General features: G+C 38.8%; 1 protein-coding gene across 1 annotated transcript; it reads right to left on the bottom strand.

Moving 5' to 3' along the window:
* Positions 1 to 8,834: 8,834 nt before the first annotated feature.
* LOC310939682 (golgin subfamily A member 7) lies at positions 8,835 to 26,837 on the bottom strand. Its single transcript, XM_083904494.1, has 5 exons — positions 26,713 to 26,837; positions 22,235 to 22,387; positions 19,938 to 20,039; positions 16,137 to 16,189; positions 8,835 to 10,924 (listed from the first exon to the last, which is right to left on the bottom strand). Exons 1-4 carry the CDS (start codon positions 26,818 to 26,820, stop codon positions 16,148 to 16,150), a joined length of 405 nt encoding a protein of 134 aa, XP_083760620.1. The 5' UTR covers positions 26,821 to 26,837; the 3' UTR covers positions 8,835 to 10,924; positions 16,137 to 16,147.
* Between the last annotated feature and the right edge of the window lie 511 nt (positions 26,838 to 27,348).

Here is a 27,348-nt window from a genome sequence, read left to right as displayed (position 1 = left end):
GTATGTCGTTTTTGTCAAAATTTGGTCAAATTTTTTATTTCTAAAAATGGTCACATTATGGACGACATAGTATAGTAGGACGTACTACATAGTATAGTATGACGTTTTTGTCAAGTTTTGCACCAAAAAAAGTTCTTCAAAAATATGGTCAGATTTTGGACGACATAGTATAGTATGTCGTTTTTGTCAAAATTTGGTCAAATTTTTTTTTTCTAAAAATGGTCACATTATGGACGACATAGTATAGTAGGACGTACGACATAGTATAGTATGACGTTTTTGTCAAGTTTTGCACCAAAAAAACGTTTTTTAAAAAAAATGGTCAGATTTTGGACGACATAGTATAGTATGTCGTTTTTGTCAAATTTTGGTCAAATTTTTTTTTTCAAAAAATGGTCACATTATGGACGACATAGTATAGTAGGACATACTACATAGTATAGTATGACATTTTTGTCAAGTTTTGCACCAAAAAAACATTTTTCAAAAAAATGGTCAGATTTTGGACGATATAGTATAGTATGTCGTTTTTGTCAAAATTTTGTCAATTTTTTTTTTTCTAAAAATGGTCACATAATGGACGACATAGTATAGTAGGACGCACTACATAGTATAGTATGACGTTTTTGTCAAGTTTTGCACCAAAAAAACGTTTTTCAAAAAAATGGTCAGATTTTGGACGACATAGTATAGTATGTCGTTTTTGTCAAAATTTGGTCAAATTTTTTTTTTCTAAAAATGGTCACATTATGGACGACATAGTATAGTAGGACGTACTACATAGTATAGTATGACGTTTTTGTCAAGTTTTGCAGCAAAAAAACGTTTTTCAAAAAAATGGTCAGATTTTGGACGACATAGTATAGTATGTCGTTTTTGTCAAAATTTGGTCAAATTTTTTTTTTCTAAAAATGGTCACATTATGGACGACATAGTATAGTAGGACGTACTACATAGTATAGTATGACGTTTTTGTCAAGTTTTGCACCAAAAAAACGTTTTTTAAAAAAAATGGTCAGATTTTGGACGACATAGTATAGTATGTCGTTTTTGTCAAATTTTGGTCAAATTTTTTTTTTCAAAAAATGGTCACATTATGGACGACATAGTATAGTAGGACGTACTACATAGTATAGTATGACATTTTTGTCAAGTTTTGCACCAAAAAAACATTTTTCAAAAAAATGGTCAGATTTTGGACGATATAGTATAGTATGTCGTTTTTGTCAAAATTTTGTCAATTTTTTTTTTTCTAAAAATGGTCACATAATGGACGACATAGTATAGTAGGACGCACTACATAGTATAGTATGACGTTTTTGTCAAGTTTTGCACCAAAAAAACGTTTTTCAAAAAAATGGTCAGATTTTGGACGACATAGTATAGTATGTCGTTTTTGTCAAAATTTGGTCAAATTTTTTTTTTCTAAAAATGGTCACATTATGGACGACATAGTATAGTAGGACGTACTACATAGTATAGTATGACGTTTTTGTCAAGTTTTGCAGCAAAAAAACGTTTTTCAAAAAAATGGTCAGATTTTGGACGACATAGTATAGTATGTCGTTTTTGTCAAATTTTGGTCAAATTTTTTTTTTCAAAAAATGGTCACATTATGGACGACATAGAATAGTAGGACGTACTACATAGTATAGTATGACGTCTTTGTCAAATTTTGCACCAAAAAAACATTTTTCTAAAAATGGTCACATTATGGACGACATAGTATAGTAGGACGTACTACATAGTATAGTATGACGTTTTTGTCAAGTTTTGCACCAAAAAAAGTTTTTCAAAAATATGGTCAGATTTTGGACGACATAGTACAGTATGTCGTTTTTGTCAAATTTTGGACCAATTTTTTTTTTCCAAAAATGGTCACATTATGGACGACATAGTATAGTAGGACGTACTACATAGTATAGTATGACGTTTTTGTCAAGTTTTGCACCAAATAAAGTTTTTCAAAAATATGGTCAGATTTTGGACGACATCGTATAGTATGTCGTTTTTGTCAAAATGTGGTCAAATTTCTTTTTTTCTAAAAATGGTCACATTATGGACGACATAGTATAGTAGGATGTACTACATAGTATAGTATGACGTTTTTGTCAAGTTTTGCACCAAAAAAACGTTTTTCAAAAATATGGTCAGATTTTGGACGACATAGTATAGTATGTCGTTTTTGTCAAAATTTGGTCCAATTTTTTTTTTCTAAAAATGGTCACATTATGGACGACATAGTATAGTAGGACGTACTACATAGTATAGTATGACGTTTTTGTCAAGTTTTGCACCAAAAAACGTTTTTCAAAAATATGGTCAGATTTTGGACGACATAGTATAGTATGTCGTTTTTGTCAAAATGTGGTCAAATTTTTTTTTTCTAAAAATGGTCACATTATGGACGACATAGTATAGTAGGACGTACTACATAGTATAGTATGACGTTTTTGTCAAGTTTTGCACCAAAATCGTTTTTCAAAAATATGGTCAGATTTTGGACGACATAGTATAGTATGTCGTTTTTGTCAAAATGTGGTCAAATTTTTTTTTTCTAAAAATGGTCACATTATGGACGACATAGTATAGTAGGACGTACTACATAGTATAGTATGACGTTTTTGTCAAGTTTTGCACCAAAAAACGTTTTTCAAAAATATGGTCAGATTTTGGACGACATAGTATAGTATGTCGTTTTTGTCAAAATGTGGTCAAATTTTTTTTTTCTAAAAATGGTCACATTATGGACGACATAGTATAGTAGGACGTACTACATAGTATAGTATGACGTTTTTGTCAAGTTTTGCACCAAAAAACGTTTTTCAAAAATATGGTCAGATTTTGGACGACATAGTATAGTATGTCGTTTTTGTCAAAATGTGGTCAAATAATTTTTTTCCAAAAATGGTCACATTATGGACGACATAGTATAGTAGGACGTACTACATAGTATAGTATGACGTTTTTGTCAAGTTTTGCACCAAAAAATTTTTGTCAAAAAAATGGTCAGATTTTGGACGACATAGTATAGTATGTCGTTTTTGTCAAAATTTGGTCAAATTTTTTTTTTCAAAAAATGGTCACATTATGGACAACATAGTATAGTAGGACGTACTACATAGTATAGTATGACGTTTTTGTCAAGTTTTGCACCAAAAAAAGTTTTTCAAAAATATGGTCAGATTTTGGACGACATAGTATAGTATGTCGTTTTTGTCAAATTTTGGACCAATTTTTTTTTTCCAAAAATGGTCACATTATGGACGACATAGTATAGTAGGACGTACTACATAGTATAGTATGACGTTTTTGACAAGTTTTGGACCAAAAAAACGTTTTTCAAAAAAATGGTCACATTATGGACGACATAGTATAGTAGGACATACTACATAGTATAGTATGACGTTTTTGTCAAATTTTGGACCAAAAAAACGTTATTCAAAACAATGGTCAGATTTTGGACGGCATAGTATAGTATGTCGTTTTTGTCAAAATTTGGTCAAATTTTTTTTTTCAAAAAATGGTCACATTATGGACAACATAGTATAGTAGGACGTACTACATAGTATAGTATGACGTTTTTGTCAAGTTTTGCACCAAAAAAAGTTTTTCAAAAATATGGTCAGATTTTGGACGACATAGTATAGTATGTCGTTTTTGTCAAAATTTGGTCAAATTTTTTTTTTCAAAAAATGGTCACATTATGGACAACATAGTATAGTAGGACGTACTACATAGTATAGTATGACGTTTTTGTCAAGTTTTGCACCAAAAAAAGTTTTTCAAAAATATGGTCAGATTTTGGACGACATAGTATATAGTATGTCGTTTTTGTCAAATTTTGGACCAATTTTTTTTTTCCAAAAATGGTCACATTATGGACGACATAGTATAGTAGGACGTACTACATAGTATAGTATGACGTTTTTGACAAGTTTTGGACCAAAAAAACGTTTTTCAAAAAAATGGTCACATTATGGACGACATAGTATAGTAGGACATACTACATAGTATAGTATGACGTTTTTGTCAAATTTTGGACCAAAAAAACGTTATTCAAAACAATGGTCAGATTTTGGACGGCATAGTATAGTAGGACATACTACATAGTATAGTATGTCGTTTTTGTCGAAATTTGGTCAAATAATTTTTTTCAAAAAATGGTCACATTATGAACCCACAACCTTTGGCTTTGAATGCAAGCGTTTTGCCAATTGAGCCACTGTGACTCCTTAACCTCAGTGGTGTTGTCTATTTGTCACATTGTGGACGGCGTAGTATAGTATGTTGTTTTTGTCAAATTTTGGACCAAATTTTTTTTCCCAAAAATGGTCACATTATGGACGACATAGTATAGTATGACGTACTACATAGTATAGTATGACGTTTTTGTCAAATTTTGGACCAAAAAAACGTTTTTCAAAAATATGGTCAGATTTTGGACGACATAGTGTAGTATGTCGTTTTGACAAATTTTGGACCAATTTTTTTTTTCCAAAAATGTTACATTTTCTTGACGACATAGTATGATGTTTTTGTCACTCACTGATGACACTGTCATCAGACAAAATATGACTGATGATGTGCAGGTTTCCATTGTTATATTTACTAAAAAGAAAACATATTTTTAATATTTTATATACTTTATTTTTACATAAAATTGTTACAATTTGCATAAAGAGTCTACAAACTTTTTTCCCCTTCAAATCCTCGGTTTAAAGTTCAACAGGATCTAAACTGGTGCAACACTGACCTCTAGTGGATAATAACACAACGTACATTTTTTTTTTTCCCTCCTCTTTCATTTTTAACTTGTGAACTTTCTGGAGCATATCCCAGAATGCACTGTGGTTAAAAACAAATACAAGGATTTTTTCTGGTTCCTTGCAAAATAAAAACTGAAAACTCAAACAAACGTAGCTGCTTCACACACACACACACACACACACACACACACACACACACACACACACACACACACACACACACACACACACACACTCACACACACACACACACACACACACACACACACACACACACACAGTGATCTCATTTCAATGGCCATAGTCTCAGTTGTTGTTACCAATTACTTATGATATTTGTCTTATTATACAGTAACATTTGTTTTATTTCTATTTGTTTACTATTTTGGACGACATAGTATACTACTTTTTTTGTCAAATTTTGGACCAAATTAAAATTTTTTTCAAAATAATTGTCGAATTTTGGACGACATACTATACTATGACGTTTTTGTGTAAAATTTTTGACCAAAAAATGTTTTTCAAAAAAATTGTCAAATTATATTCAAGTCGTTTTTTTATATATATTTTACTAGACACTCACATATTATGCCTTACTATGACATATTTTATCTATAACCATAACATTTCTGCTTACATCTAGTTTTGTCTTTTATTTGTAGGTAAGGTGTAAACGAACAATATGTCAAATCCCAGTGTTTTCAGGTGTTTGGTACATGAATAAAAAAGTTAAAATTTGAACCTTTAGAGACGTTTCTGTCCGTCTGGTTTGTGTGTTTGTGTTTGTTGAGTCTTTTGCCCAATAAAAACTGTAAAAGTGGAGACTTCCAGTTAAAAAGACTTCAGTTAAGCCCCGGCGAGGACAAAAGCGGAATAAAAAAAAAAATTAAATACATGTGCTGCATATTTTTACACCCAGACAACAATAGCAATAAGCTTTTAATATGAACATGTAAGACACCAGGATTACTTAATCCCGGCGGTCTGGAGCGGACTAAAATCTCACTCAGTGTCACTGCTGAGTCTGGGCCGACGTAATCCAGCCGTAACTGGTGGAAAATTCCATCTTAATCCGCAATCTAGCGCTTTTTGCGAAAGGGCCCCGTTGGCGTTTGAGTGTCCGACAAACAGATGTTTGTGTTTTTGAGAGAAAAATGTGACATATTATACAGGAGAGGACGAGGCCGCAGAGAGTCGTGATCAGGTTTTATTTGCCTGTGGTTGGCAGAGAGAAGCCGGCAGACGGTCCCACTGTGGTCCTGATGTAAAACCCTTTTTTTACGACGTATTTTGGTTTGCGTCCATATCCTTAACTCCGCCCAAATTTTCTTTTCATGTCAGAAAAGTAACAAAGGGCCACTCGTGTCGAGGTAAACAGCTGGAAACCATCATTTATCGTTGTGGGAATAACCGTAAAATACGGTACATCCTCACAATATGAATCGCTTCCTGAGGGATTATTCCGATTGTCTACGTCAAAATGTCCGTGACATTTCCCGGGGAACAGCGATGGGAAAACCACGGGAGGCGGAACGCCATTACTATTGCTTTCATTTTTTTTAATGCGTCCATTGCCTAATAAAAACAAAGTGGTTATCGTTGATTTATTAAAATTAAATCATTTCCAAACAGTATCGCTGTTTTACCCTCAGGCTTTGGCTTTGGATTTTACATAATAATAATAATAAAAAAAAACATAATGCATTTTTGTCATTCTTCAGTCCAGACAAAGCAATTATTGGAGATCAGATTTATAAATAACTGAATAAAAATAATAAACGTGTTGCCCCGCGGCGCCAAGTTCAGGTTGATGGGTTTAGTTTTTATGAGTCCGATAAAAAAGACCAAATATGTGGCTCATACTGTAATGTCTATTAAAATGAAATAAATAAAAAAAGGAAAACGAAATGAAATAAAAAGCAGCGGTGCAAAGATTAGAAGGATCAAAATCGTAAAAAACACCAGATTTCAAATTATTTTTGACACATGTTTTGTTGAATGTTCCTGGCTGGTTAGAGCTGGAGGCCGTCACCCATCTATTATAATAAGTTATTATTATTATTATTATTATTATTATTAATAATAATAATCTCACTTTTTCATATAGGAAACTCAAGTTTATGTCATTTTCGTAAACCGTAACTCATCCGTGCACCAAACTCCACAGGGAAAATCATCCATTTTAGCTCGTGGTCTCTGGAGTTGTTGGTCGACTGCTGCCTTGTTGTGTACGTCTGCGTCACTTAGGTAAATACAAACATAGGATTTCAAACCCTGAAATAATAAAATAACATTTTCAAACCGACTGATGGAGGCAGCAGTGGATCACTAACCTCAGTCCACTGTGAGGTAAAATTGCTGGTTTTCTCTATGGGGATTTGGTGTTGGAGTGAGCAGACACAGCTAAGTCACAGCTAATGTGCTACAGCTAAATAAAATAAAAGCTAATAAGTGACACAGCTACTAAGCTACAGCCAGTACATGACAAGGCAAAAGAAAAAGTGCCACAGCTAAGCCACAGCTAACAAGCTACAGCTAAATAAAATGAAAGCTAATAAGTGACACAGCTAATAATCTACAGCTACTACATGACAAGGTAAAAAAAAACACAGCACAGCTAAGCCACAGCTAATAAGCTACAGCAGAATAAAATGAAAGCTAATAAGTGACATAGCTAAGCTACAGCTAAAAAAGTGACACAGCTAATAAGCTACAGCTAGAATATGACACAGCTAAAAAAAATTAAACACAGCTAAGCTACAGCAGAATAAAATGAAAGCTAATAAGTTACATAGCTACTAAGCTACAGCTAGTACATGACACGGCAAAAAAGTGGCACAGCTAACAAGCTACAGCTAAATAAAATGAAAGCTAAAAAGTGACATAGCTAATAAGCTACAGAGCTAATGAGGTACAGCTAGTACATGACACGGCAAAAAAGTGGCACAGCTAATAAGCTACAACTAAAAAAATGAAAGCTAATAAGTGACATAGCTACTAAGTTACAGCTAGTACATGACACAGCAACAAATAGCTGCACAGCTAAGCCATAGCTATTTAGTGACACAGCTAATAAGCTACAGCTAGTACGTGACACAGAAAAAAAATAATAAAAAAATGTCACAGCTAACAAGCGACAACTAAAACATTTAAAATAATAAGTGACATAGCTAATAAGCTACAGAGCTAATAAGCTACAGCTACTATGTGACACGGCAAAAAAAGGTGACATAGCTAATAAGCTACAGCTAGTACGTGACACAGCAAAAAAAAAGTGGCACAGCTAATGAGCTACAACTAAAAAACACGGCAAAAAAAAAAGTGGCACAGCTAGCTAACCCACAGCTAAGAAGCTAAAGCTAAATAAAATGAACGCTAATAAGTGACACAGCTAAGCTACAACAGCTTCTCTAGTCAATACTGCTATCTTACCTTGTGAGGTCACAGGAGTTCTTGGTCCACTGCTGCCTCATTTAGCATTAGCATTTGTGTCCGTTTGAAATCCTATGTTTGGATCAAACACCATTCAAACCGACTGATGGAGGCAGCAGTGGATCAGTAAGTGCACTGTGAGGTAAGACTGCTGGTTCTCTCTATGGGGTTTGGTGCTGGAGTGAGCAGTTTAAAGAAATAATACACATTCAGAAAGCTAAAACAGAAGACGTATACTTAAGATAGCATACAGGTGTAGATTTCATTAGGCTAGTCTTTTGTTAAAGTGGCTAAAATCAGCCTATAGCTTGGTGACATAACTCGTTAAACTCATGCAGCTTCAGGTAATTTGGTATCTTTCCACTCTTTCCTGTGAGAGCTGAAGCTCATCTGGTGGAATCAGGAGAGATTTCCTGCTGAATAACTCTCAGAGACGACACTAAATATCGCCCTTGAAAACAAACCAAGTTGAAACGAAGCCCTGGAGTTTGTTCAGCTCTTCATTTTTTTTGTCGTCATTAAATCATTACAAGCACCGGGAAACGTCGCGTCTTGTAGGTCTTTCTCTTGAGTGTTTGGTAAATCTGAAATAAGCATCAACTCTCGACACGGAAATAACAGCAGGGGCCAACGTGGTGTAAAATATGTACACGTGTTTTATTCATGAACATCCTGTAAATTAATGAAACATTTGGATTTCCAACGGAAAAAGGAGAAAAGAAAAGAACCTAGAACAGTTCAATTAACTGAAGTCCAGATGAATAAAGTATAAAGTAAAGCCAAACATATTAATAATAATAATGAACCATTATTTACACAAATGTAAATCAAGACAAGTATTAAATATTTTAGTTATGACAACAAAGTCTAAACTCGCACATGTAGCTATCACCACATTCACAAGACGTTTGAGTAATTACACATTTCTAGCGTTCTACTGGTGAACAATCATAATTCAGAGGTTTATTAACAAAAGAGAACAAAGTTCAGATCTGACATTTTCTCACTGTTTAGACCTGATCACACCAGTTTTGCTGTTTATTCCCCCTAACAGTTTGTGCTTGTTGTTTTATAACCGTTACTCGAGCTAAGCTAACACTGAGTTAAGAAACTCATCTCACTAGTTAGCTTACATCAGTGGCTAATTGCAAACTATGTCAAAAGCTATTTGTATTTGTACCATTGACTTCTGCCTCAAAACTGTCTGAAAACTACTACCCGTTTAGCGAATAAAGTAAAAGTGACTCGGCTAATACGCTACAGCAAGAACATGGCACGGCTAATAAAAAAATACAGCACAGCTAATGAGCTACAGCAGAATAAAATGAAAGCTAATAAGTGACACAGCTAAGCTACAGCTAAAAAAGTGACACAGCTAATAAGCTACAGCTAGTATGTGGCACGGCTAAAGAAATACAACACAGCTAATAAGCTACAGCGGAATAAAATGAAAGCTAATAAGTGACACAGCTAATAAGCTACAGCTAGTATGTGGCACCGCTAAAGAAATACAACACAGCTAATAAGCCAACGGCGGGAATAAAATGAAAGCTAATAAGTGACAGCTAAGCTACAGCAGCTTCTCTAGTTCTCTGTCCCTGCAATAGTGCTAGCTATTGTGCTATTGATAGATAAACACAAATTAGCGCAAAATAATATGAATCAGAGATGTTGAACATGATCATTTTACTTGACAAAACTGTACTAAATGGTGGTGTGACCAGGCCTTTCAACAAAGGCAACATTCAAAGCCATTACAGGCACCGTCAACTAACAAACAAGAGCACTTTTAATACACCCAAGGCCACATCACTAATATATGAATACTTTACACAGTATAATGCTTATTAAAAATGAGTTTAAAAATCAACAGTAGTCACCAGACACTATGCATAGCACAGTAAACAAATAAAAAAAGACTGGAGGTGTAGCTTTACATGCTAATTACAGAGCAAGCATATGGTTTTGGCTTCTCGGAGAGCGACAGAAAACTTCATAGAGTCGACGCATACGTAAGAAGGACACGAGTATTTGAGTCTGTGATGGTTAGGCTGGAATGTTTGGAGCCAGAAAAAGTTCAGCAGTCAGTTAACGACAAGGTCAAACCCCGACTCAAGAAACATGCAGGAAAAGTGATACTCTACTTAAGCACTCAGGCAAAAGTACAAGAGAAAGATAAACGCTGAGTTGCCACATGCAGAAATATCGCAGCGATAACCAGAACTGGCTGTTCTTTCACTACGTTATTTCCTCAGCTCGGCCAAGACAATCATTTTAAGAGAAGGGCGTGGAAAAGACTTGTATAAACCTCACGTTACCCTGTGTGTCGGCCTTAATTATTCAAAAAAAAAAAAAAATTAAAGAAAAATCATATTTCCACAAGCACACGTCCAAAAGCATGAAGGATAAGAGCTTTGAGGGTGATGATAAATTGTGTTTTTCCGTGATATTCTTTACAAATGTCAAAGTAAAATGTAATAGATTGAAACCCTGAACTGTTAAATGGGTCAGGGACTGCACACATGTTGGATGATATTATAGGGGTAAGCGTGGTGTATGGAATATCAAACTCACTGACGTGCACATGGGGCAGGCAGATAAGGGGGGGGGGGGGATAAGGTAAGTGTGATTGTGGAGACGCAGTATTAAAGGTTGGGGTCGATGTGCTCCTCTCTGATGTGAGCAGCACTGGTGCTGGACTGCTCCGATCTGCTGGACGTCAGCTGCACAAACACAAAGATCAGTTAGTGACACGATGACAGAGGGACTTTTACATGTCACAGCAAGACAATAAACAGGGCTTTGATTCATTGTGATTCTACAGTATCGATAACTGTGATTTTCTCGTCTTGCTTAAACCAAAATTTAATGATGTACAGTACCGTTCAAAAGTTTGGGGTCAGGAAAAGCACTTTTTAAAGTGGACCTAGACCGGAAGTTCAAATTAACGCTGTTTTTTAGTGTGTATCTGCGTCATTACCTTGTTTATGAAGCCCTGAAGGTTCTAAACAAACAGTTCAGTCACTGCTGAGAACACTGTGTTTTATTGTAATCTCGGGCTCAGCGAGATCGCTGAAAAAACCCGGTCCGGTTAATAGAATATGTACATAGGTGTATGGAGGCCCATTTCCAGTGATCTAATGGTATATCGTGTTTGCTAATGGCGTTAGAAGGCTAATATTGGATGATTAGAAAACCCTTGAAAACCCTTGTGCAATGATGTTAGCGCAAAAATCATTATTTCTAATCTTGTCAATGTCTTGACTATATTTTCTATTCATTTTGCGACTCTTTTGATGAATAAAGGTGACTTTTAATGGAAAACACAACACAAATTGTATAGGTGACGGGCACAAACTCCCATTGAAACACTTCAAAATCTTGAGGTTCCAAGAAGTCTGGAAGCTGCTATAGCTGCAGAATTGGGACCAACTCCATATTATTAGTAAGTACTGTATATGTATTTAAATACGTCATTTCAGTCCCTGTTGGTGCAATGGTCAGGCGTCCAAATACTTTTGTCCATATAGCGGACATCTCTTGAGACAATAACACAATACACATCGCGCCAGTCAGTCTGACATTTATATAAATTGAATGGGACAGTAGTACAACAAAATTTCACTCTGTAAGAAATGCTGGGCCAAAATGATGAGAGCCTTTCAAAATAAGACACATCAAAACCTTACAGGTTTGAAACCCGTCAGTCAAGCAAGCGAACGCTTGGACAGTTATGCAGTTAACAGAAAGACGTACAGGTGTTGCTTGAATTAACAGATAGATGTTACTCTCAAGTCTGTTAATCTCATTTGGATGATTTTTATTGCCGTCAAGAAGACAAACTGAACTGTCATTACAGTCCAGCTTAATTCATTGCAAACACATGTGGGTCTGCTAACAAAATAAAGTGCCTTTATACCGACCGTACACTGACTGATGATATGTGTAAAAACAGGAAATATGAAAGTGCCACATTCACATGACAAACGTCGTCGACTCATTGAGCTCGAGAAAACATTCTCGTCTGCTGAAAGAAAACTAAATTTCAGACAATGAAGCGAAACAACAAACCGACATTGACCTTGACGCTGAACACAGTGAATGGCTGCAGCCTAATCCACAGGCGGGCGGGTGGGGGGGGGGGGGGGTGCTGCAGCCGTTTGCCGAGTTTGCGCGCCGAGCCAAAAACGACTTATGAAGAGCAGAATGTCTTTTGGATGAGACGCCGGGACACTGACTTGGCATCGTCTGCCTGTGAATGAATGAGGTCGCGGCGGCCAAGTCTGGTTTTGCTACAGTGCGCTCGCCCACCCCCCCCCCCCACACACTCCCACTGGAGGCTGATCCATCACACAATTCTAACCTTGCTCGCAGCCAAACACAAGAAATCCTGCTTTTAACAAGTCAGGCCTACAGACATAATAGGGGAAGAAAAAAGAGGATTGGGGAGGGAACGGCTTGATAGATACACGATGGCGGTACCGACACTCGTATGATCTGGAGGCAAAAGGAGAGACATAATAAGTCAACGTTTCTTTATTCTTCGCCGACTCGCAAGCCAAATGTTGAATTACTGCTTCGGGCTTTGTACGTCTGCATCAAACCGTCAAAGTTGCACTTTTACATCCACACACACACACACACACACACACTGATGGAAGACATTAAAGTAGAATGCATTAAAAAGTAGATAAGTAGATTCTAAAACGTGCATGCTGCACACATGTTCACACAGACATCACAGGTCACGGTCATCTTCAGTAGGTAGCTGTAGAGATGGAGCATCTTCGAGTTACACCTACAGCAAACTACTGAAGATGTTTAGCCTGGGTGAACCCGCAGAGTCCGTCTGTCTTGATTTAGCTCCCCACTGACACGGTTTACTCTACACACTTAACCCTACCACACACCGTAAACATGCAGATTGGGTTAAGTGGACTCTCTGAATTGAGAGTAAGTGTTAGGGCCAATTCCAATTCCTATCTTAACCCTCAAGCTCAACCCTTAATCTTAACTGGCCCTCAAAACCAAGTGTTGAGGGTTATTTTGTCACTTAGAAATGGGACACCCCTTAAATGCAGATACGTCTTCAGACTGTAGGGGGCAGAATAACGCCAAAGCTGCGTCCAGTCTGTCAACTCCAAAAAAGAAGAAGAAGAAGAAGAAGACATTTACGTCAGGATTATTTATTCTGATCCGTTTGTCAGTCAAGTTATTAGGTTGTCAGTTAGTTATAAGATGATACTCATACAAATATTCAGCTGACAGTTGCCACACACCACGACTTATTGAAAAGTAAACCACACCGGCCGACTATTGACAAAAGATGGTCAAATAAAAATAAATGTTAGGCAACAATGACGTCAGTAATCCATAATATGGGCCTAAACTAAGATCATTTTTATATCTTTATTAACAAAGAAAATACTTCATTTGTATCGCACTCGTTTCGCTGCTTTCGACGCCATCTTTCTTATGTGAAAACACACAATGCATTCTGGGTAGCCCTTGCTCCCAAGTGTGGTCTCGGAAAATCTCCATATTGAGGGTGATACAGCCCTTAAACTTGACCCTCAACTTAATTTTTCTGAGAATCGGGACAGAACTTGAACAAGCAAGGGTTAAGGGGTTAAGCAAGGAATTGGAATTCACCCTAAATGTCAAGAGTGAATGGCTGTTTGTCTCCACGACTGGCAACCCTGTCCAGGGTATAACCTGGTATTGCCAGGTTATGTCAGGATAAAGCAGTAGAAAATGGATGGATCCATGGTTTGTGAGGTCCCATTTACTTTTGACACCAGGTCATCCGATGTATGTATGGATAGCAGGCTTTTTCAGAGTGCTTGCAGAGCCTGAGATTACAATAAAACGCAGCGTTCTCAACAGTGGCTGAACTGTTTGTTTTCGAAACTTTAGAGCTTCATAAACAAGACAATGGCGCAGATTCACCAAAAAACAGCATTAATTGGAACTTCCGGTCTATGGGGGCTTTAATCAAAGGCCGATATTGGTAAGATACGCACGTGTATCAGTCTAAAGCGGTTAATATCACAGCAGTACAAATGGTTAAACAAACGTGTGTGGTAAGAAACAATCATTGACCGTGATGGCCCAAGTGGGAGGATAAAGAGGCCTAAGCTCTGAGAGGATGGAACACTGTACGTTCGTCCCCGTGTGCTCGCTGGTTGTGGTTTAGCCCGTTCTTCGACTGTGGCGAAGCTCCAGTGCACTCTTTCCTCAACAGCTACTTATAAACGACCTGGGGTTTACGTTACTCAACAGGTCCTGTAAATTCATCGAAGCACTTGGTAGGAGGATTAATCACTGTATATGTCTGTATCGTAGTGGGGCAACGGTTTATCCATTCACAGGGGTCTGTGGACTCGGAAACACTGCCAAACACAGCATTCCCCATATGCAAAATATTTATAGGGTATGTCTTACTCTGCCTGATGGTAATGTCAATGCTACAAAGCAGACTGGGCTCAGTCCAGGGTCTGCACCAAGTATTTTTTAGCATGATTTGGGCGCAGCACATCTTTGGATAACACCATGAAATAAGCTTCTCAGTCTTTTCTTGAACGCACAAGAGGAAAAGGGAGGGATTTACTGTGCCCGAGGTCGAAAGAATTCACGTTTTTTTTTAAAATACGTGAGCCGTACAAGGGCATGAGGATAGTGGCGGGAAATATCGGGCTCGGGCAGAGAATCTAAACTGTAGTACAAACTCCTAATACCTCGAGAAGATGACGACCAAAGGTAATTATTTTAAGTTGCATAATTGTTTTGTTCATTAAAACGCAGAGGAGTGGAACCCGTTTTCCAAAAATAGCATTTCAGGGCTCCTAAAAACGTCAGTTTCTATAAACATTTGCGGATTCCAATAAACCAGGAGTTCTCAAAGTTTTGATACCTGACCAACCTGTTTAGGTTGGTTTTCCAAAACCAAAATAGCACCTACTCAAAGTGGGCGGGGGCATGAAACTGCTGTGACTTTGCTTTGAACGCACAAACGAGCGACTTGTAACTGAATCGTTAGAATCATCAGTTAATTAAAGAAGTTTCTTCGGCACTTCCTACAACACACCACACATAAATTCATTCAGAGCTGCGTACTCAGCTCGTCGACAAAGGGAAGTCACACAAAACAAAAACATACATATTTTAAAGTCGTCGCACAACATGTGGCTGCATTCTGCGCTGACCCTTAAATGACGGATATCCGCCTGACATTCATTGCATTAAAGTCATAATTATTAAAAGTCCTCGTTTGTTTTCCGGCACCAGCTGAACTCATTACTGCGGTCATAAAAAACACTATCTCACTCTCCAGCTTCATTCAACATGTCGTGAATGTGGTAGAAGCCTGGAAACCAGCAAAGTAAACAGGGAAATGGGGCAATTAAAGGAAAATTTAATAATTGTTTGATTACAGCTACTTAAAGACACATCATTTGTAGCGAATGCTACGTTCTGCCAAACGGGTAATCACTTTTTTTGGGGGTTGAGCTGCTGGGCTTTTATGTGTGTGTGTGTGTGTGTGTGGTGAACTGCACTCTGGACAGTGAACTGTATGTGCATAAATCCTTGCGTTAATTAAGTGACAAAATGCTAAGCACTGTGCAACATGAGGTCGTAAAGTAAGCTCAAGTATCCTTTAATGTTTTATGAAACCACCCTCCTGACGGTAAAGGCAGGTGATTAATTTTCGCTCGCAGATGAAGAGGCTTTAAACTGTGACGTGGGGTTTTTCTTTGACGGTAATCGACAACAGGGCACATTGTTTTTTTTTTTACAGCCACGATTTGACTCAAGACTTTGCATGCAATATTGCCCGCCCCCCAAAAAAAAATATTAAAAGGAAAATGTGTTTATTGAAGGCTCAGCTCAGCGTAAACCCTCGGTGTTACAGGAAATGTTAATTATGAGACTCACCGTGGCAGCTTTTATCTGGTCAGGCTTCTGTCTTCAAAGATGGTGACCTCAATCTGAACAGGCTGGAGTCAAGTACAAACATCTGGAGCGAGGTGAGTGAGGTTCATTTTTTATTTTTTTTTACTTTAACTTTTAACAAAAAAAAAAAACAATTGTGCACATTTTGCCATTTTTCCACTGAAGATTTAACGGATTTTGGAAATAAACTGTGGAAAACATGACTACGATTCAGGTCATTCAGGGTTAGAAAGGTATGCGAAAAAGAAACCAGCGACACTGTCTCTTTGGCATAAATCATTGCTAATTCTACACTCAGAATCAGACATATTCAAGTCAGGACACGCGTCAGCAAACGGAGGCCGGTGAAGGACAACAATAACAAACAAGTAAATAAATAACTGCGTCTGCAATCCAGAAACATTAGAAACGTCTGCTGTCGGAGTTCAGAAACGCAGAAGCAGAAGGAACAATGGAGAATTTTGAATATATATTATAGTGTCACCATGAACTCAGCAGTCAGAACATAATCAGACTGGTTGAAACCTCGTTTTCCTTCTATATCAACCACTTTGCCCAGAGTCTAGTATATGAATTATGTGCTTGAGGAAAACCAGACGCTGCGTCTGTGATCTGTTTAAGCCGAGAGAGAGGAGACAAATTCATTCAAAATCCCCACTGTCATTTTTTTTTTTCAAAAGAAAGCCACATTTAAGACGTTAAAATCCCCAAAATGGCCACAAAATGGACTTGGACTAAAGGACGATTAAATTGCAATCATTTGTTGCTAAAACCCTCTTGGTTAAACATCTCTGCAATTGTTTGGGGCTGACAGCTTAATCCTGCTTCACGCTAGAGGACAATAATTGGCCAGATTTCGATCCCCAACAATCACGGGTGTATTCCGAATTTTAGGCTGATTATCAGGCCAAACGATCCTGTAGTGCGAGGGGTTAACTGACGGGATATTAACGCCATCGGATGCAGGATATCAGATCACAAGGTGTTAGAAGTGTTTGATATTTATGACTGAGCCGCGATCGGGGAGCGTGAGCAGAACCCCGCATTAAAGTGATAGTTCGGAATTTTTGACATAAGACCTATTTTCCAACTCAGCCGGTGTGATGGAGACGTCTGAGGACGTTTTCAAGAAATTTCATTCAGTTCTTCTAGTTGCTCGAGTTCGCTGATGCTTGGCTAGCGCAAGTCAATGGTACAAGTTAGCATGGCATTAAAATCACTCATACTGACTTCACAGTGCACCCGAGGCAAATTGATTGTAACGGCAGACTATCGATGTACATATCTGTGTTGATAGAATAATATTTGAAACAGAACTAACGTCGCATCGCATGAATTTTTGAGGGACTACTTTCTCAGCACTATACTTCCGGCAGCGGAATCAGTCTGCCGCTGCCGGATACAATGAGGCGCTGCAGCTGCTGCAAGGTTGGTTTTATTTCAAACATTCTATCAACACAGATATATACATCGATAGTCTACCGTTACAATTGATTTGCCTCAGGTGCACTGTGAAGTCAGTATGAGTGTTTCTAATGCCATAGCCATAGCATCAGCGAACTCAGCAACTAGAAGAAGTGAATGATGTCTCCATCACACTGGCTGAGTTGGAAAATAGGTCTTATGTCCAAAATTCCAAACTATCCCTTTAAGGTACTTTTGTCGATCCGTCTTCTAAGACACGACACATTGATTACATAGTCTGTCGTGTCTGTGGTCTCCCCACGTTTTTAAAATGAAGTCAGATTTGAAATTCCTCAAGTGTGTGTGTGTGTGTGTGTGTGTGAGAGGGGGGGGGGGGGGGGGGCAGGCTTTACCGGAAAAAAAGTTGGACTGGCTAATTGAAAACATTCACCGCAATTTCTCGTTCATCTTCTCCGGAAGATAGTCTGGGTTAAAATATGCTCGCAGCAGTAGGTGATGGGTGTGTCGCTTGCTGTCAATTATCCAGAGCTTCACTCGGGTGATTTGGATTATATGCACAGATTTGACTAAGCTGCGTGAAGGAGAAATTTCTGTATTTGCAGACTTTTGTGTTGTAACATAAAAGCCTCAGGAACATGTCTGGACATCGGCGTCTGTCAAAAACTAAAGACACAGCCATTCTCAACAGTACTCGTGTTTCAATAAAAAAATTATGTGTGCGGTGACCTTCAATGAAATCCATGACCAATAATCCCTGAATGTGCGACTGTACAGTTCAAAAACCTATTTTATCAGGAGAGGGTTTTACGAGTGCGGCCATAACGAGGTTATGATGACATTAAATACGCTGCCGGACATGAAGTGATTTCATGAAACCTGTGCTGTTATTTTATTTAATGTGATGACATTGTTATGACAATTGATTTTACTCCGTTAAAATCAAAATTGGCTCTTTTCCCCCTCTGGCAACCGCTTTAGTAGATAGTGATTTATGTCGAGAGAAAACTCAGGAAAGAAATATAAAAGAAACAAGTGGTGAAGCTGCGTGTGAGATCATGACACTGCTTCTCCAGAGTGGTTTCATTTAAACATAAGTCAGTGGGGGCATATTTTTAAATTCCTGCGGTGGGAACACACATTTTTAGATTACACACATCAGTGAAATCATCAGACCGTTACAAATACACTCATCGAGTTTCCTCGGCGTTAATAGCAGATGTTAAAACGAGCGCCGAGGTGACAGAATCCTGTCAATCTCCCAGCGAGCTTTGACCGCTGCCCAAAAAACGCAGAAAACGCGGCTCCGAAACGGTCTTGAGAAATATTTCGGATCATCGTCGACGACGCATAATTGTCGGCAAGGGCCGTAACAAAGCTCAGCTGTGAACAATTTCAGTCATATTCTGTTATTCCCGATCTCCCAATGGCGCCCAGTTGCAATTAATTGAGATGTTGAGTCACCACACACACACACACACACACACACACACTGGTTTCTCCAGGATGTTGGTGCACCCGCTGATTTTATGCAGATGCTATGGATTACATACTAACTTTTATCTGGTGTTTTTATAGGGTATCCCTACATACCGCTGGATTTCCTGTAAGCTTCCCCCGACTGCTGCTTTCCATTTTCATGCAGCAGTTACAGGCAGAGACACAGCGAGGGCAGAAGGCCTGTAAATCACCGCGTCTATTAGGTCACTGTGAAAGCTCCTTGTTCTACTTAAGAAAGCGTGGTGTGATCACATTCACATACGTTCCTGATCCCAGGGTATGTTTAACAAGTTAAATTCGCTCCAAGTATTCGGTTTCTATATCTGCTGTTTTTCATGTGCAACGTCAACAAGGTGGTTTCTTACTGTAATATGACTTACTCACTGAAATGCCCCCTCTAATATGTTTGTAATTGTAATTGTACCATTCCTTTGCTTTCAGTGTGTGTTGTCTTGGAGAGAACACTTATACAAGACTACCTAGTGAAAGGTGAGGAATAACAACTAACACAGCATTTCCCCGTGGTCAAAAATCCATTTAACCCTAGGTTTAAATAGGTTTTTCACCCCAGTGTTTCAGGGGAATTCACTCCCAGGTCAAAGGTTTTATCGAAATCAGGGAGAGCAGCGCAAGACCTGTGAGAAGACGCCACTTTCTTCTTCATCTGCGCTACTTTTCCGGCCCAATGCCGCGACATGCATTCATCGTCCACCCGTAAGCATTAATACTCGTGGCATAAAAACCCGGGTTTACCCACAAAATTTAGCGCGAAAGAGGCTTAAAAACTTCAGAGAGAGCGAGAGACAAGATGAGAAACCATATTTCCTGGCTATCAACGGACACAAATGTAGCGAAGGATACGACTCGCAGGCCTCTCTCGATGGGGTCGGTGAGCAGGAGGCCTCGCGGCGCGTAGATCTTGTCGTTCTGTTCCTGAATGAACTTAGCGATCTTCTTCAAAACCTGTTTAAGAAAGACAAAAGCAAATCACATTTTTCAGACAGCATTTCAGGATTTTCCCAATCTTTTAGCCAAGATTTGTGTGTCCATGTTTTAAATAGCATTCACTAAATTGAGTTTTCAATTCAAAATGATATTAGATATAACAGACACGGCCGTTAAAAAGTGGGTCAACATATAGAAAACACTGCACGAGACAACATATAAGCTATATTCTGACAAATAAAGATCTCTACATTCATGAATCTAAAAGCAATTAGCTAAACTTTATTGCTTTAGAGAGAACTCTGGTTTGGTTTGAACATGTTTAGCAACATAACCCTAACTTAAGAGGGCAATGTGTCGATACATTTGCGTAAAATTAGAAAGAAACAACTTTCAAAAATAAATGTTAACATGTTAATCCGACTAAAATCGGATCCACCTAGCTTAACTGTCACGTTGATATTTAACGGACTTATTTTTTTGTCAGTGTAACCTGCAGAATACTGTAAGTCCTCATAATGCCCAAACGATGCCAAATGGAGTTTTTTTTCTCCTTTATGTGTTCACTCCTGCTTACTAAAAGATGAATTCATGGGACAGGAGAACACACCGACATACTGATCCCTTTACGTTCAATATGAACTGGGCCAAAAGGTATTTTAGTTGACAATAAATCTTATTTATTCGCTCGTTCTCGTAAAAGGTCGTAAAAAAACGGTTGATTTACAGTCGAGCTAAAATATTCCACACAAAATCAACACGACTTCTTACGGTACAAACGCACCTCAATCATCACCGGTGTCATTTATAGACTAGTATTATATCTACATTAAAGCGTGACGCTGGCTTTATTTTTTTATATATACCATCCCAACATCCACCTGACAGTCGTTCTGTTTTTTTTTGTGCAGGCTGACGTCGTGATTTACAGCTAGTTTGTATTAACCTGTCCCCAGAAATGCAACTGATTCCACGGTTACTGCTTAAGAACACTGTCACCATGACTCAACCTGAATATAATTTCAGAATATTCTTGTTCAACAACAACAAGCTCAGGGGTGATCTTCGTGATCTAGTCTATGTGCGCAAGCAAAACTCGACATCTGTTCTCGAGTGTTCATCATTAAGGCTGTGTATCTTTTGAAAGGTTTAAATACTTAGCCAATTTACATGCAAGTTTTGTTCCCAATACCGCAAGCATTGGTTTTTTTTTATTACTGAAAACAGTACAATATTACCCCCATTACCACTAGTAGAACAACAACAGTTTAATCCCAAGTTTAAAGGGAGTTTTTGGCCAGCAGAGAATGTGTTTAATCGGCATTTACTCCCTGGTCGAATAACTGTGCTGCGCATGAGGGGCTTTTATTGGCTTCTGCTAACATCAGCATTGGTGGCAAGACGTGGGAGAACATGCTAATTTCTTCTTCTTCTTCTGCAACATCAAGGCAAATTATGGCCTCGTTTCAAGTGCGACGCTAAGACGCACATTCGTCTTCCGGGCTGTTAGCACAGCTGTTAGCCATGTCGGTTATAAACAGGAGCGGAATGAGGTTTGTTTCATGCTGAGAGAAGGGCTCTTTGTTGATGTTAGCGAGCTCCACTTCCAGCCCAAAACCCAGCAGCCATGTTTGTTTGTTTGTTTATTTATTTGCACAACAAAAATATACATAATATATAATGCGATACACAATAGATAAAAACATGTGCAGGAGGAGGGATAAAGCATTTATAGCTACTAGGCCCTCCTCCTCTATAGTCATCAATCAGTAATGCTCACGGTTGTCAGCGTGGAAGAGAGGCATTGAGTTTTTGATTTTTGGCAATTAACAAGTGCTGTGCAATAGGTTAACGCATGTCACGCTTCCATGACGACTGAACGGAAAAAGACGCGCATGACGTCATGTTTACGTGCCTCGACACCGGAGTCCAGGCACCGTTTACCACTTAGCTCCATTAGCTTTTTTTAGCGCGGTTAGCGTGTCTACAGTCGAACTGGAGAGGCATGTTTATTAGATGAAAAGAGCAGCGTAAACGTGTTAACGTTTGACTGCACTACAATTAACCCATACTGATACTGATAAATGCAAATTTTCGCTGCGCAAAGGTCATTTAGTCTTTTTTCAGAATGTGCCAATACCTAAATCATGCTGATAATAATCTCATATTTCAAAATTTTACAAAAAGAAATGTCCTACAACTGTGTTCGTCACCTTCTCGTAATGAGTCTCCATACACAGGAAGACGGTGTACGCCGTGAGGCAGGCCAGGCAGCCTTCGATATACGACTGGCTTCCCAGCTTCTCGGCTTCAGCGTACAGGTTATTGAGCGTCCGCACCGTCTCCTCAAACTGCTGTTTGTCAATCTGAAACACATGGAAACAGCCAAAAGGCAGAAGAGAAAAGGTTAAAATCATTGGACAGCGCTCTCCGTCTCTGTCCGGATATTCAAATGGAAACGGCGTCTTCTTAGCACCGGATCATTTTCTCCAATGTGTTCCATCTCTAGATAAATCGAGGGCTGAATTTTCTTGGACTTTCTCGCAGCTCAGGGGAAACGCTGGGCCTCGTTCCCACAGTGGAAACAGCGCCTGAAATTATTAGGATGCCTTGGCCGTATGATTTGTGAATGTTTTCACTTAACAACTGACACGAGAAACGCACACCGAGAGCCGGACACACACACAGTGGCAATCCAGGGGGGGGTCATTACTGATCATTTCTCCATCTCCAGTTGCACAGATGCACCTTGAGCAAGACGAAGCTGAGTCACTGCAGAGCTTTTTGAGTTACATGCTGGGGACCAGGGTTGGCTGATAATCAAAACCAACATTTCTGGAGAATTCCTCAAACGAAAGCTTGCTGCGGGGAAGCATGATGGAGGGTGTAGGACGTTTGGACCGCTTCGACCGGGGTCTTGACACCGGGCCCATGCTAGCTCGGGACGGATCCGGTGATCTTGCGGTGATTCAGAGGGGAAAAGGAAGGAGCCCCGGGATAAGACGAGGAGCCAGCCAGGAGCCTCCTGAGCCTCTGAAAAGTCTCCAAATGTTCTGCTCCCTTGTGCCCAAGGAATGCAACAACAAGATCCAACACATCAGCGTTCTCAGGCATGTTTGGTGCCCGCCATCGCGAGCCGCTTTTTACTTACTTTTTTTCCAATTAAAACCACATTTCTCTGCTTGAGCATCTTTCCATTACGTCTGTTGCAGTTACATTAGGAGTCCAAGAGTGATAGACGATAGTGCTGAACTGCGCTGGGTTTACATATTCAAGTGAGGAAGTGGACAATTACTTAAAACTGTTATGCGTAACTTGTAAATATTAACAAATATCCGCAACCTTCAAACCAATTGTCCAAATGAGTTCATACAACGCTGATTAAGCCCACCAGCTCCGCGGCGCTCTGTAATTCGCGGCGTAGCTCTGTTTAGATTGCGCGTCGCTGGCAACGTTGTCGTAATGCACACAGAAAAAAACATGTGAAGACAGATGGACGCCAGAGCAAAAATGTGCTAGTAAAGCTTCAAAAGGTTTAAAATATGAATGAAAACACTACTTCTATACAGGAAACGTTGACCAAAACCAATGGGAAAACGATTACTGTTTATATTAATGTTACATAGGGCTGCAATGATTATTTGATTAATCAATTCTTAATCAACTATTTGGTTTTAGAGGTTATTTTTAATAATTAAAACAAGCTTCGTAGATTTTTTTCGGCTTCTCCAGACAAGACATCTGAGAACATCATCATTTTCGAAGTTTGGAAAACACTGGTGAACATTCTTCAGCATTTTGGGACATTTTATGGACCAAACAAATACTGGATAATTAGAGAAAATAATCGACCGATGAATTGGTTTTGAAAATAATCATTTGTTGCAGCACATCTGCAAAACTAGCACAACTATCGGATCCAATAGTTTGGAAATAAGAAAACAGTTTGACTCCAAGAAGATAAGCCTTTTTTATTTTTCTTAGTCCATGAGTGGACTAAAAATGGAAGCCAAGAAACAGCTTGGCATTATATTATATATATAAATATATATTACAAATCCAATAATTAAAATGTGCATGTGGGAAGAACATTTAGTGGTTTAGCTTTTACCTCCTTGAGGTACAGCCTTTTTCTTTTGGGCATTTGTGTGTGTGTGTGCGTGTGTACTCAGTCCTCCCAAAAAAAACATGGGAGACCACCCAATCAAGAGAGAAGTGCCAATAAACCACCAGCGAGCGGTTTAAGTGCGGTGAGGCAGCTCTTTTTCATGTGGTGCCTGCGTTTAAAAACTGCAGCTTTTTAAAAACGTCCTACGAACTCTGAACCGTTTGCCTGGCACCGTCTTTAATGTGGCGGCGGAGACCTGCTCTTCCTCCTCGACATCATTACCGATGCCTGCTCTTAAACCACTTCCACCACGGTTCACGTCAGGACACGGCACACCGGGGGGTTCCTGCACCAGCACCCGCGCTGGTTTCATTTATCACTTTGGCTACATTTTCACCCTGATTTCAGCTTTCTTTCAGATTTCTTTTGCTTTTCAGGGCCAAAAAAGCAGCTACATGAACAGTTTGCTTTGATCAATGCAACATTTATCAGTGTTTGCTTCTGCAACATTAAATGTCGGTCCACTGTTTCCTCCATCTAGCAAGTAAAGAACCTTTCTGAAATTAAGCAGTAATAGACCATGACTTATTGGTCATTATTAATAGTCCCGCGAGCTACAAACACACAAAAAAAGCAACTAAAATTAGCAGGTATACAAAAGGATATGTGGGTGAAGCCACTCAGGGGCTGTCCACACGGAAACGAGTGTAGGCAAAACCCGCCAAAGTATTATTTTCATTATTGTATCTGCACTTTATCCACTTGAAAACTGTGTTTTGGGAGCCCTGAAATGCTATTTTGTTTTAAATCCCAAAAACCAAGAAGAGCTAAAGCTAACAAAAACACATAGCTTAAAAACAGGGTTGAGTGGGGTTTCTTAATGGCAGAAATGGGGCATTAGATACCTTTTGTGTTATTTATTAAATCCTCTAAGTTTCCAAATATCAATTAGAGCAGCAACTAGCGATTATTTTTCTAAATCTATTATTTGCTCGATTAATGATGAATCATTTGGTCCATAAAATGTCAAAAAAACTTTCATCAGTGTTTGTCAAACCTGGAAATGACGATGTTCGCGAATGTCTTGTTTTGCTCACAAACCAAAAATGATTCAGTTTTAATGACTTCTTTGTTAAGTGGAGCAAAGAAACAAAGAAAATATTCACATTTAAGAAGCTAAAACAATCAGAAATCTTATTTTAATCATGAAAAAAGCTTCAAACCGATTATCAAAATAGTTGACGATTAATTTGGCAATCAACAAAGTTGTCTTTTCTTTAGCAGCTATGTTGATATAGTTCTTCCGACTAAAAATGGAAAGGAACTTTGCTCAAAGCCAAAAGCTCCTGGTTGTGAGAGTGTTAAATAAACACAGGCGTATGTGTATATATGTGTACGTGGAGAAAACTTTGAACTGACCTGTAGATTTAAACACACTTCATTAGACCGCTGACGATAAGTCCAAGGAAAGGTGAAGCAATAATAGGATAAAAACGCTATCAGTTTCACTGCCGTCATAAAACAAATGACACCTACTTTAATACGTAAATAAAGTCTGTGTGGCTGAGCTTTCACTTTGGTTTAACGTGCATCTTGACTGTTGATTCAGGGGATTACATTAAATTAAGTTTATAGCCGTGTGACATCATTTGATTACTTCTTTCCAGAAGAAGAAGGAAGAAAGAAAGAAAGAAGATGGGCTGCAGTGTCAGGCGAGGACGTCCCATTAAAAGTCAATAAAAGCTGGAATTGGTGCCAAGCGGGGGGCAAAATATGAGAGGAAGACGCCGCGCAGGTTGATGCGCAAATGATGAAGCTTCTTAAGACGCTCGTTACAGAGCGGAGGATACGAGAATGAGAGGAAGACGGAGTTACAGAAGTACAGAGTTTTGGAAGGCACAGTTTTACAGAAAGAATCATTCTGTCCCTCACAAAGAAAAACTTGTTTCACTAGTGAGGAGCAGCAGAAGCAGAGTGGGTGAAGTGTCAGTAGGTTGTGCGTCTGAGCCATATAGCACCTTTTATTCATTAGGAACAGCATTACAGTCAAATTTGGACACTGCCCAACTCAATTCCAGGGTGTTTTCCTGCCTTTGACTCAAAGCCGAAGTCAAACCAGAGGCTCTTGGTTCTGTTGGAGAAGAAAGAAAACCTCCCACTGACATTCATATCTACCCTATTAACTACAAATCCAGCATGAAACAAGAGTCTTTCGCCACATTTTACTGTGTGCTTTGCTTCATGTGTTTAGACAGTAGGAGTAGGAGTAGGAGGACAGTCAGGGTTTTTTTTAATTATTATTATTTTAATGATGCTATTTGATTTATGTTTTAGTAGCATTTAAGAAATGCAATCCCTCACAAACCCCTAGATTTCCTGGACGTAAGGTCAGGGTTCAACAGACGAGGAGTTCATGAGAAAGTCGAGGAGAGGTGGTTGGTTCAGATCCGTCTGACGCAGAGATCATAACCGCAAAGTCATGACTGTAACGCGTAAATAACGAGGGAGCGTGAAGCGAACGCTGTTCTGTGTGATGGAATGAAGGAGTCACTGTGAGTAACAGAGTGAAGAGGCGTATCGTACCCTGGTCTCCAGGTCTGAGGGGAACTTGGTTTGGAACTGGCACACAGTCCCGTTGGTGTAGTCTCTCTGAATGAAGACTTTGGCAGCGATGGCGGCCTGTTGCCTCATGTCCTGCAAGCTGTGCGTCTGTGGAAACAGGAGATCGCACTTTTAATCATCTCTAACGTTTGACAAGGGAAATAATTAACCGTTCACAGTTAATTCAGACTCAACTTTGGATGTGTATCATACAGCATCGCTAAAGTATCGCTATGATGCATCAATGGTCTGGAAAGCAGGGCGAAAACACTTATTTAGTATATGATAGTCCTGCATCTTATTTTACTACATAATAATAGGTCTCTGTGAGGAAACAATCGTCCTAATTTGACAAAAAGATTAAGGTTTGGTACCGTTTTACATTTCAAAACAAGTTCGACAAATCTGAGGCAAAACCTTAGCACTTATGTGATGTTTGCGCAAACAAATCAATAGATAGTGAACCTTTCATATATTAAGTAAAAGAAAAATATCAAAAATAATATCTGTATACCATTATTGAATCATCACCAAGCCCTAGTGACGTCACAGATTCATTCACAGAGACAATTTACAATATTATAGAACCTAAGACAGTGATAGTAACCTTTACAATGT

Source organism: Microchirus variegatus (assembly GCF_963457635.1).
Source record: "Microchirus variegatus genome assembly, chromosome: 18".
NCBI classification, from domain to species: domain Eukaryota; kingdom Metazoa; phylum Chordata; class Actinopteri; order Pleuronectiformes; family Soleidae; genus Microchirus; species Microchirus variegatus.
Note: the sequence above shows the minus strand (reverse complement) of the source record. Positions and strands in the feature narration are given on the sequence as shown.